We start from the raw sequence: 13531 nt of genomic DNA, 5'->3' as shown, positions 1-13531 counted from the left end.
CACTTGGGTCGCGAGGCCTAAAACGCGGTGATATCTCCAGGTGGCGTTGCTTTTTATGCTGAGGAGGCCTATAACGAGGAGGAGGTCGGATGGAGGCGGATTGAAATGGATCCGCTACTCGAGGAACAGGACTGTTATTTTTACTCAGCCGAACCGGTTTGTCCTGTCCTGCCGTCATGACAGGCATGCCTATGCAAATGAGGTTATATTTAGACCAGAAACTCGTAATTCATAGGAGAGAGAGAGAGAGAGAGAGAGAGAGAGAGAGAGAGAGAGAGAGAGAGAGAGAGAGAGCATTAAGAATTAGGCATCAATATTTTCGACTTTTGCACACTTCTGATGTCGTATAATGGTACAGAATATTGCTATCTGTAATCCACCCCCCTTCTTTATATATATACTTATAGCTATCTGCAACGCAACCTTCTCCTATATATACCTATAGCTATCTGCAACCAACCCGTCTCCTATACGTACCTATGGCTATCTGCAACCCACCCGTCTCCCATATATAATCATATACCTAAAGCTATCTGCAACCCACCTGTCTCCTATATATACCTATAGCTATCTGCAACCCACCCGTCTCCTATATATATCTAAAGCAATCTGCAACCCACCTGTCTCCAATATATACCTATATACTGTAGCTACCGAAACGTCAGAGGAAGTGAAGCTATTAGAGCAGAGTATATCTTTACAGACCTCAGGAATCTTAAACACCAGCCGTACGCCGATGAATAAGTATACGGGGCACAGGGGAGATGGCAAGACGCATGTACAGATTATTACTATTATTAATATTAGAGAAGGTCTCATATCATATTGTTATTATTACTGTTATTAATATGATTATTATTATATTTAAAAAACCTCTTTTAAGCATGTAGTTTCGAAAGCGATGGCCGCATCAGCTGTATTCAGTGTATACATAGTTATCAGAAAGAGGGAGAAAACCCTATATAAGTTGAATGCAGCTGATGCAAAATTCACTTTCATTATTATTATTATTATTATTATTATTATTATTATTATTATTATTATTATTATTATTATTATTCAAAACAATAAATCATTCATACTGAACAAGCCGGATGGGCCTGACTTGCTTAACAAGTTTCCAGAGAATAGACAGCCCATATGTAAAAGAGAGAGAGAGAGAGAGAGAGAGAGAGAGAGAGAGAGAGAGAAATTACACACCAATGAATACCAGGCGAATATCACAATGACAGCTCAGAGACCTCGTGATGATGTTTCTTCTTCATTTTAAATCCTCGAAAGGTACCAGAGAGAGAGAGAGAGAGAGAGAGAGAGAGAGAGAGAGAGAGAGAGAGAGAGAGAGAGAGAGAGAGAGAGAGAGAGGATTTAAGCAGCTCAAAGCGACTCAATTACTGGATGGAATGCAAAGGATTTATGACACCTGAAAAACTGGTTCTCCCATTAAGTCATAACGAATCTCAAAATGAGGTGAATGAATGACTATGAGACTCGTAATACATTTTGAGAGAGAGAGAGAGAGAGAATGACTGAGAAAACTACTGACTGAAAAATTTCCACTTTAAGATACCGAATTTCGACGCGTTTCGAAACAGTGATGCCGAATGAGTCATCACGTAATATTAGACTTTAAAACAGGGCATAATTTTTCCCAGTCTTCATGGGCATAATTTACCAGGCAGACATTTTTACATGAAGATGAAAGCTGTAATAGTATTAATTCGATATGACCTATTATTTTTTGACTCTCCTTTTAGGAATTCCTTCCTTATTTAGTTAAATATGGCAAGAAAAGTTGTTGATAATCTCTCAATGCAAACGGTTTCGTTCAGTAAATAAAAATACTCAGGCAATGCTGCTTTCAATTCGTCCTAAATTCTGAAACAATATTAAGCTTCCGTGGGCACTTGTAAACCTAAACAAGCGTATAATCAAGGTATAATGCCGGTGGTGGCCTATCCTATATTGTTGCCAGAAGCACGGTTATGGCTAACTTTAACCTTCAAATAAAAACTACTGAGGCTAGAGGGCTGAAATTTGGTATGTTTGATGATTGGAAGGGGATGATCAACATACCAATTTGCAGCCCTCTAGCCTCAGTTGTTTTCAAGATCTGAAGGCGGACAGAAAAAAGTGCGAACGGACGGACAAAGCAGGAACAACTGTTTTCTTTTCAGAAAACTAAAAGTACTTTACAAAGCTTAATAAATTTTATGAAGAAATAAAAGCTGCATAAACCTCATTAAAAAAAAAAAAATATATATATATATATATATATATATATATATATATATATATATATATATATATATATATATATATATATATATAAACAGTCCAGTAGTAACTTCTTCCGTGAAAAGATTCATGCGCCAACAGGTATGGGAAAACTTAACATCTCCCCTCTCAAAAAAATTGATAACATGCATATTCGACAATGCCAAAAAAGGAATGATTTGGTTTCATAGGTCTGTCTTCTATAGTTATGGGTGGCCCTAAGTTTGAATAATGCATTATTATTTTTTTTTTTTATCACAGTCATCCTATTTGACTGGGTGATTTTTTTTTTAGTGTGGGGTTCCGGTTGCATCCTGTTTCTAACAGCATATATTATTATTATTATTATTATTATTATTATTATTATTATTATTATTATTATTATTATTATTATTATTATTATTCAGTAAATGTGCCATGCTGTCGAACATCTCATTTCCGGAGGTCTTTTATTCCTCACACCGCTAGCCTGTAGAACTTCTTAGTCGACAGTACCAAAAAGGGACGAAATGTATGGAAAGGAATATCACAGCGAGATGGCGCGGGTCTCCAAGACACACGGAATTACTGACAAGGAAGACGCCGAATTAAACCCCCCTTCCAAACAAGGAGACGTTCGCGTCAACTTTCCGAATTCAGGAGGCCATCTTTTGTCGGCACTGTCAGGATCTGCGGCGCTCGAACCAATACCATTTTCCCGTTTCAATCAATGACTGACAAACTTTTCATCGACTGTGTGTAGTCTCGTTTTTTTTTTTTTTTTTTTGTTGTCTAGGAGGAGTTTCATTTTAGCTTTCGATTTTTTTTCCCGTCAGCTAGGAACAGTGGGTAGATTTTATTTTCTCGAAAGAAAAATAAATGTGGTTATAGTTTTTTAATATTTTTTTTTCTCTGGGTGTTACAAGGGTTCAACTGTGTGCGAAGAATGGCATTTTAGCTCTCAGAGATTTCTGTTTAATATGGTTCAACGGAAAAGTCTACTTTCCATTTTGGAACAAACAAGACACTGAAATAATAGTAAAAGCTAAAGGAGACAACACAGTGAATAACTTATTTGAATAAATCAACTTTATTTTGTAACCTGACATATTTACCGCTTGTGCGACTATCAAGTAAGAAAAAAAGTTACCACCAACGGAGACAAAGTAATTAGTCCAAAATTCACCGTTTACACTTAAATGTATAAACTCGATAAAAATTACAAGGGATAAAATGCTTGTCGTGTTCTCATTCAAACCAAGTCCAATAATTTTCTTTTTTTATGTCTTCATAAACCACCTCGCTTCACGAACATCTATCAGGCGAATCCAAGCAACGTGTGTGTGTGTGTTTAGGAGTGCACTGACCTTAGCTAGCTGACAGAAAGGTCACAATACATTTTACTCACGTGTATCGAGACAACTTCCGGAGTCCGGCCCATCATTTATTCATACACTTGACTGAACTGATATTTCGATACAAAGTTCAAGAAGACATTCGTCCCTGTATAGAGTATTAGAATGTTCCCTAAAACTACTGGAGTAAGTCAAAATGAATACTGTATCTTAAAAATTTTAGCGGGGATAAGTACTTGAACACTACCACATCCAGAGCATTTTAGTTCATTTCACGTTTCGTTACATTTACGTGCACCATCTTCCAACTGAAAAAAGCATTATAGAAGTCAGAGCGCTAATTATGAGAATATCAGTGATCCTGATGGCTGCAACGCCACATACTTGATGTCAGTTGGTCAGTGTTATCTAACTATCTTTTGGACAATATATATATACAGTATATACAATATGCATATGTATATATATATATATATATATTATATATATATATATATATATATATATATATATATATATATATATATATATATATATATATATATATTCTGGCATGTCCAAAATCCCCCAGGTCAAACTCTTTTAATAGAACGATTTTCAGATTTGGTACCGTCGAACCATAAAATCTGGAGGACCATGGCCGTAGACTGAATATATTTGAATCCATAAACAACCCTACACACACGATAGCAGACTCCCCCAAAACCTCATGCACTTGATCTTGTAGGTTAGGTTTTGTGCTCGAATTTCTTGCCATTTTCATTAGCAAATAAATTTATTTCCTTAGAGAAGAAGACTTTCTTAACACTTTGGGGGTGATTAGGCAATTCCCACGGAAACTGGGCCAACAAATTCGTCCGTTTCGACAGAGGCCTCCTACAAAACTTGGGGCAAAGCCTTCAACTGATATTTTACGCCGTCTCGTAATCACACTTTGGGGAAGTTTACTTGGTTTAGAAACCCTCCGTCTAGAGAGAGAGAGAGAGAGAGAGAGAGAGAGAGAGAGAGAGAGAGAGAGAGAGAGAGAGAGAGCATCACTGCCAAATTCAAAGATAATCTCTTATTGTTTCTTGCCTTCAGCAACAGAATTCCTTTTCTTTCAATCTCTCCCAATTTCTTTTCTTTCTTTTATGGTATTTCTTCTTCTTCTTCTTCTTCTTCTTCTTCTTCTTCTTCTTCTTCTTCTTCTTCTTCTTCTTCTTCTCTGAACGGTTTACTTATTTATAAATGATTTTAATCAAGGTTTCATTAATTCTGCATTCGATTTCATTTTCTTTCCAAAAAAGGATTCGGAATTTTTCCTCATCTCATATATATATTTTCTCTCCTTCCTCAAAGGGATCCTTTTTCATCCTTATCTTCCTTTCTTCCTTGACAAGGATTAAAATACCTTCCTTTTCTCGTTTTTTTTTTCTTTCTGCCAAAATATCAGTTAAATTTCTCTTCTTGTCTACTTTCCCTGCTTTCCCTAAAGGACTGATTTTCTTCGTCCTCAATATATTTCCTTCTTCTGAAAGGTTCGTCTTCTTTCTTTCTCCTGAACGGTGATCTTTCTTTCAACAACTTCCTTTCCTTCTTCCCGCAGCATTCATCAATTTCCTACGCCCTCTTCGCTTATAGGGCAAAAGGCTTCACAACCCTTTCCAGGCACACAATGGATGAGAGAGAATAATCTGAACACTCCACTACTCCATTCCCTTGATAACTTCAGCTCAGGAATGGATGGGCAGGAGTGGATGCCCGGAATTCCAATTCTTTCGGCGACCGAACTTTAGGGGTGAAAACAAACAACTTCTGAGGTGAAAATTCGAAGGTCGGAGCCCATTGCTAAATGAAGATGTCTTCGGTGGTGAGTTTTCCTTGTCAAGGTTATAGGCATGTGTGTGCGTGTGTGTTGGTTAAATGTGACTGCATGTGTATGTATGTATACACACATAACATGTATTTTGTATATATATATATATATATATATATATATATATATATATATATATATATATATATATATATATGCAGATAGATAGATAGATATACGTATTGAGTATACATGTAACCGCATGCTGTAAGCAAATTAAATTTAATTCATTCAGGTATAAGATGCTTTTAAAAATTCAGTTGCCTCTGAGAGAGAGAGAGAGAGAGAGAGAGAGAGAGAGAGAGAGAGAGAGAGAGAGAGAGAGAGAGAGAGGGGGCTTCACGGACAATTTTAAGCAAAGACTGAACCCTAGTTGATTCTCTAGAGGCAAGTAAATAGCAAAGATCTGTCATCTTTTCCTTTGCATATCGCTGTTACTAAGATTTAATCACAAATTATAAGTAGCTATGCCTCACTGGTGCCCATAACCCAAACAGTGTTGTTTATGTGATACCCATCCTCGCCATAACCTTCTGAAATACTCATGTACCTCTGCCCAGGTCGACTGTTGTAGTTCCAGCTGGAGAAACGCTTTATCAAAATATTATCCAACAAATACAGTAGTTAGGTGTTGAAGAGATAAGTACAAGAGAATGAGGTGTTTTTATTACTTCAACTCAAAAATAAAAAGGAACAGGGGAGGGGGTGTTAGAAATCCAAGAAATAACAGCAATGGGGGGTCAGCACCCCGGAGTAAAAAAAAATATCATCATATATCAAAACAGAACTCAGGAAGACCTCCCAAAAACCGTGATCAACCCATTCCTCTTCTTAGATCTTCTACAAGGTCTTTTGGTCATCGAGCAAACTTTCCTCTGGGAAAAAAAGGTGGAACAGTGGTTGTCTTGTCCCTCACAATGAGCCTAGGAAGTCACTGTACGAGTTGTGTCCTTGGAAAAACGCTGTGAAATGCTATTATTATTAAGCTCCACAACGATGGGACGACCTGCAGAGCGAGCAACATTCATTCATAGAAGACAGTTAATGAAAATCTATAATCCTATAACAGAGATTCCAAAGGAGGGCCATTACTGTACCCAATCAACTTGTCAACAGCCATTCTAAAGTCTTAAGGAGTTTGTATTATAAAAGTGATTTGAAAGGTATTGATCATTACACTTTCACTTGAACACTACTGAACACAAAGAAACTGGCTGCTCTATTTTATGGCACTCAATAAATTAAGGAAATTTATCAACAGTATATGCATATGTATACTATATATTAATATATATAAATATATCTTTTATCATATCCCCACAGTACCCTCTACTGTTTTATTATACACGTATTTTCCTAATTACCAAAAACCACTAAGTAACATAAATGAACAGGCCCTGGTACTCCAAAATTCTTCTCTCTCTCTCTCTCTCTCTCTCTCTCTCTCTCTCTCTCTCTCTCTCTCTCTCTCTCTCTCTCTCTATATATATATATATATATATATATATATATATATATATATATATACATATATATATATAATTTATATATATGTATATATATATATATTTATATATATATATATATATATATATATATATATATATATAATATATATATGTATGTGTGTATAGAAGTATATACATATATTATGCAACGAGTGTGGTTCTTTATTTGTAAGGTCCTGAAACTAATTTTCCTCCTCAATTTAGTGTAATTACACTAGAGGACACTAGGCAGCAAAAACTATGGTCCCCTAGGCAATAGCAGGCTGACAAACCACACAGAATGGCTGAGAAGCTATAATCTGGGTCAGGAAAAAATTGGCGTAATTGTCAAATGGTCGTAAAGGTATGTGGTGGTTCCTCTATCATTTAAGGAATATTTCCCATAGCAAAGGATTATATGGAGAAGTCTGTGAGGAGAGAGAGAGAGAGAGAGAGAGAGAGAGAGAGAGAGAGAGAGAGAGAGAGAGAGAGAGAGAGAGAAAAGGATTCCGGGAAAGACGCATCTCTCCGGTAGTTAAAAGTTGAAAAGAATGTAAATATCTCTGAAAACACAGCACATGAGAGAGAGAGAGAGAGAGAGAGAGAGAGAGAGAGAGAGAGAGAGAGAGCTTATGACTTTCCTCATTGACCAATCAAATAAACGGCTTTGAAGCAACTTTTTGAGAGAGAGAGAGAGAGAGAGAGAGAGAGAGAGAGAGAGAGAGAGAGAGAGAGAGAGAGAGAGCTTATGGCTCTCTTAATAAAGCAATGAAGTAAACGGCTTCGAAGCAAGTTTTTGAGAGAGAGAGAGAGAGAGAGAGAGGAACTCCTGCATTCTAACCCAGTACGAAGGGTATTAATTTGTCTCCTCCTTTCATGATGGCAAGCCCTCGTCCATACACGCTTGGAACTCGTAAACATTGCAATGCGTCACTCTTTTGTCACACCCTTACATCATATGGGTCGAACAATGCCAGCTCAGAGGTCCCTTTTGTCAACTGTTCCTGGCATCCCTTGTTGTGCTCCTTCCTCTCTCTCTCTCTCTCTCTCTCTCTCTCTCTCTCTCTCTCTCTCTCTCCTCCCCTTATGGATAGTCTTACGATATGTATACGCCTTTTACCGATGCTGTCTCACGACAGACAGGTGTGTGCAGTAAACTATAGCAACTCTCTCTCTCTCTCTCTCCTCTCTCTTTCTCTCTGGGTACTCTAAAGGTATGCTTCTTCAGTGATCAGACTGAGGTGTGTCAGTAAACTACAGCAACTCTCGAGATAAAAATCAATCTCTCTCTCTCTCTCTCTCTCTCTCTCTCTCTCTCTCTCACTAGGGAGAAAAAATAACTATTCTGGTAGATACTGTTGCCGAACAAAAACAACTTCCTACGTAGTAAAGTTAGGAGACCTTAATCCGCATATTCCCAGAATTTTTGGGTCCTTGTGTCCACACTGCCTCTCGTCCGTCTCGTGGTCCTCGAGAAAATACAAGAAACTGAGAGAAGACGAAGCGTAAACTAAGATCCCTGGCTTAAGGAAGATCGTTCTCTGTCTTTACATGTAATGTGAGGGAAGCGTACTTTTTTTTCTTCCCTTTTTTTTTAGATTTCTGCAAAAGAAAGCTACTGAGATGGTTATTGTCAAAGAAAGCCCTCAGATGGTTATTTGTCTGTCCAAATTGGTGTTGATCATCCACCTTCAATGTTTCTTCCGCATTTTTACCAGTTCTCAGATCGATTTACTACAATAATTTTCAACTGAGGCTTTACTACTGAGGCTACAGGGCTGCAAATTGGTATGTTGATCATCCACCCTCCAATGTTTCTTCGGCGCATTTTTTACTTGTTTAAGGTTAGTTACAGTTCTCAAAATAGCTACGATTTACTAAACCTACGAATTATAATTTTCAACTTGATGGTGAAGCTTTAAACCCCGAGATTATTTCTAAATGAGGGATTATTTCCAATCCTCAAACTGGTGATATATAACCGTTTGAAAGTATACATGTTTTAAGTCTGTAAAGATAAGCGTTTCCTAAGATACTGGTTTACATAGAGACTGGACCTTACGAAGCAATATTATCTCGTCATTCGATCCAAAACTAAAATGAAAGTCGATACTGACTAACATCAAGAATGAAAATATTCATGGTAGAAAATATAGTCACCAATTGAAACATTTTTCTGCCGAGAAAGATGTCATCATACCTGTATATATTAATAATTCTAAAATGGGACATTCAAGTGCTCTATCCCAATGTCCTCAAAACATTATAACGTGTCAGTCAATCAGTACTGGTTACGCGAGTGAATAGTAACTTATCAGTCAAGTGAGCCTTCCAATAGTGTTACCGAACGCTGCTTTCGACAAAATAAGTGTGGCAGACTTACGCATAGCGTTGTAAAACTTAATCTTATCTCTTATACTGTTTGAAACATTCTGTCTTATCTTGAGATTAGATACGACCCAGTAACAAACAGCAGAATGACAACGAACAAGAGAGGGCTCATGACAATTAACTAAAAAATATTCCTTTTGCCTTTCACTATCATATTACTAAGTACATGCTTTTTCAGCAATAACTGAGCAGAATGTAACTTATCAAACCACTGACGATTTATTTCGTGATCAGTCATACCTGATAAGATACGTGGCTGAGGAAACACCCTCATAGTGTTGGAAAGGAATGGAGTATAAAATTGAGGTCAAATGCCAAATTCTAGGACCTTTGAGGTCATTTAGCGTTGAAACGAAGCTGAGTAGAAAAGGTTTGAAAGGTGTAACGGAGGAAAACCTCCAAGTTGCACTGTGAAACAATTGTTAGGAGAGGGTGGACAACAATATGGAAGAAAGAAATTATGAACGGAGGTACCGAAGGGAGGCAGCAATGAACCATAAGTAATGCCTACAGTGCACCTCATGGCACTACCCACCTACGGGGAAGGTAAAGTGTTGGAGACATTCGGTCTCTTAGACAGGACATGGCGCGTACAATTATTCACGCCATTTCCCATTCAGATTTTCAACTGATTTCAGTGGAAACTGGAATCCAAAAATATTAAGAATTTCCGTAGAACTCACGGATGTGGACATTAGATTTCACAGTGTATCTACCGACACTGTTTTGTAATTAGTTAAAAAACTGACATAAATTCAACTTAAATCATCAACTGAATTTTGCCCGTCATCGCACTGAGCAGGGAACTGGGTGGACAGAAATGCATCCATTGAATTCTCCCCTACCCAGTTCAGTAAAAAATGGTGTAATTCAATCACCTGTCAGCTAGAGATGCGTAATGGAAAATGGCTCGCAATGGGAGGAAGAGAGAGAGAAGGGTTCCGGAAACACACGTATCTATTCGGTATTTAAAAGAAGAAAGAATGTTAATTTCTCTGAAAGCAAAGAGAGAGAGAGAGAGAGAGAGAGAGAGAGAGAGAGAGAGAGAGAGAGAGAGAGAGAGAGAGAGAGCTGGGTCAGGAAATATAAATGCACCTAACGCGTAGTTATAAAGATCTTTACAGTGATAATTACTCCTAATGGTAACACATTTCTGAGGCAACGTTTTGAGAGAGAGAGAGAGAGAGAGAGAGAGAGAGAGAGAGAGCTTCTGACGACCATCCTGCAGTATTCTTAAGCAAATATCACCAATGAAAAGATGAAAAGAAAATAAATACTTTAGCAAACACAAACGGAAAGCGACCAAATTTTCTGTCTCTCAACACCACACATCTGCAGAGTAACCAGGACGCATTTCCCCGAGAAGTAACGGAGTACCGGGACCTTTCCCTGAAAAAAGCGGGACGCCATATCTCAAAAACTAACCATAGAATTTTCTTGAAAATAATCTCGGTATGTTTCCCACACCTACAATACATGAAGATTCCTAGCAAACCTGACCTAACATAACCCAACCCAACCCAACCTAACCTAACCTAACCTAGGGGCATGGCAAAAAAAAAAAAAAAAAAACGAGGATGGTGCAGTACTAGCATACATCTCAGGAATTAAAAGTGGGACATTAGGAGTAAGCCAGTACCCAAGAGGTCACAGTTCCGAGGAGTGGAGGCCTCTCTTTATGGCATATAAAAACGATGCTTAAAATAAAAGGATGGATGGCTGTTAGGTAATTCTGAATAACAGACATTAACAGCGACTCCGCTGCCGGCACCGAAGTTGCCATGAAGTTTTATCGCGCAGAAAATAATACGTACGGTTGAAACGCACTGCGCCAAAAAAAAAATGACAAGATACATTACGTAATCATTAAAGAAAAAATACTCGCAAAACATTTTGCAAAAGAATATAAAATACTTTGAGAGTAAATTTTTAAAAAGGCGTCTCTCTCTCTCTCTCTCTCTCTCTCTCTCTCTCTCTCTCTCTCTCTCTCTCTCTTGTTTTAAAAATCAATATACACTGAATATACTGAACAAAAATCAATCAATCAAATTAATTCCAGAGAAATATTTTCGGAAAATGGTAAACAGAAATAGCCATGAAATACAGTACAGTATATCTAGTAAAAATTTCAGTTCAATTAAAAGTCGACGAAACATTACCAAAAAAAACAAAAATTCCAGTAAAAATCTATCATGGTAATACGAAGCAGCAAATAAGAATACTAACATTAGCCACATCATCCAAAGGATATCCAATGCCTATCATTATTTTTTACATGATGTAAAATATGTGAAGTCAAGCTTTGGCCAGATAAATATGAAGTCAAGCTTTGCCCCCCCCCCCAATATATGTGAAGTCAAGCTTTGTCACCCCCATATATGTGAAGTCAAGCTTTGCCCCCACCCCCGATATAGGTGAAGTCAGCTTTGGTTCCCCCATGTATGTGGAGTCAAGCTTTGGCGGCCCCCCATGTATGTGAAGTAAAGCTTTGGCCCCCCCATATATGTAAAGTCAAGCTTTGGCCCCTGATATATGTGAAGTCCAGCTTTGGCCCAATGTATGTGAAGTCAAGCTTTGGCCCTCCCGTTATATGTGAAGTCAAGCTTTGGCCCGATATATGCGAAAGTCAAGCTTTGGCCCGCCCGCCCTATATATGTGAAGTCAAGCTTTGGCCCGATGTATGTGAAGTCAAGTTTTGGGCTCCCCCCCAATATATGTGAAGTCAAGCTTTGGCCCGATGTATGTGAAGTCAAGTTTTGCCCCCCCCCCAATATATGTGAAGTCAAGCTTTGGCCCGATATATGTAAAGTCAAGCTTTGGCCCCGATATAGACTCCTTATTTATGAGTTAATTCTCCTTCCTGACCCCACCCACCAAATAATGGAAAAGATGAAGATGAAAACAATACAATAACCGCTAAAACATAGAAGGACAAGCAAGATGTTTCAGGAATACAAGTGGAAATAATACCTATATGGGTCACACGAGTTTTGTAACGACATACAGATAAATTCAGTGTGCACAAGTCTATAAAATTTTGCTTTATCTATGGTAAATGCAAACTGTAGACCTCCACTTTAGGTAAATCTAAGAAGGTAATAGAGGAAAAAAATTACGCTGAAGGAAATATATAATATATATATATATATATATATATATATATATATATATATATATATATATATATATATATATATATATATATATTATATATATATATATATATATATATATATATATATATATATACATATATATACATACATACTATACATACATATATATATGTATATACATACACTATGCATATGTATATATACATATATATATATATATATATATATATATATATATATATATATATATATATATATACTTTGCAATTAATGTTACCACTAACATTTATCATAATAGAGAAAAATGCATAACCTACACTTACAGGTTAAGTAAGGAAAACATGAATGAAATTCATTACAATATAGAAATGTCTATAACGTAGCCATAACAGTTTATTAAGGTAAAATACGTAGAAAAAAATACAATAAAAAGCTTACCGGAAACTTAACAAGTTAAGCAAAACAAAACACATAAATTCATCACTATAAATTTAGACCCAAAACGCATAACACATAAATAGAAACCGCCGACCTGACACCCCAAAAAGAGCCTAAATAGGTCTTCAAAATAAAAGAGAGAGAGAGAGAGAGAGAGAGAGAGAGAGAGAGAGAGAGAGAGAGAGAGAGAGAGATGCGACACAAAGGGCAGGTACTTACCCTAAAAGAGAGGCTTGTTCGGCCGGAATGGCGACGGATGAAGGCATCTTTGAAGATCGGAGTTTCCTGCAGAGAAAAGACAAAAGAATCTCGTGTTTATCTCGCAATTAAGCACAACACTCAGATGCTCGTCAGAGCGCGTGGATGTATAAATTATAATTATAAGTGCAAGGTAATTACGTACTTTAATAGATTTCTATCTGTTTACCTATTTATTAATTTATTTATTTTTTCTAATAAGTAAGATCTCTACTTTCTGTATTTCCCTTAACTTACTCTTACTTCTTCCTAATGAACACCTTAATATTCTTTGGAAGCTTGAATTTCGAGTCAATGGCCCCTTTGGTGGGCTTGTTCAATATGAATAGGGTTCATCTTCTGAATAATAATAATAATAATAATAATAATAATAATAAT

The 13531-nt window shown here is 37.0% G+C and overlaps 1 protein-coding gene across 11 annotated transcripts in view; it reads right to left on the bottom strand.

The window, feature by feature from the left end:
* MESK2 (misexpression suppressor of KSR 2) overlaps nt 1–13531 on the bottom strand; it is a 379072-nt gene that overhangs the window by 177721 nt on the left and 187820 nt on the right. For all 11 annotated transcript variants that reach the window (XM_067092545.1, XM_067092546.1, XM_067092543.1 and 8 more), the window contains one exon: nt 13115–13180. In XM_067092545.1, coding sequence (XP_066948646.1) covers nt 13115–13180 — 66 coding nt within the window. The remainder of the gene's footprint in view (nt 1–13114; nt 13181–13531) is intronic.

The sequence above is a fragment of the Macrobrachium rosenbergii genome, chromosome 49 (genome assembly GCF_040412425.1).
Source record: "Macrobrachium rosenbergii isolate ZJJX-2024 chromosome 49, ASM4041242v1, whole genome shotgun sequence".
In the NCBI taxonomy this organism is placed as follows: domain Eukaryota; kingdom Metazoa; phylum Arthropoda; class Malacostraca; order Decapoda; family Palaemonidae; genus Macrobrachium; species Macrobrachium rosenbergii.
The sequence above is the reverse complement of the archived record's forward strand: the minus strand, read 5'-3'. Positions and strand labels throughout refer to the sequence as shown.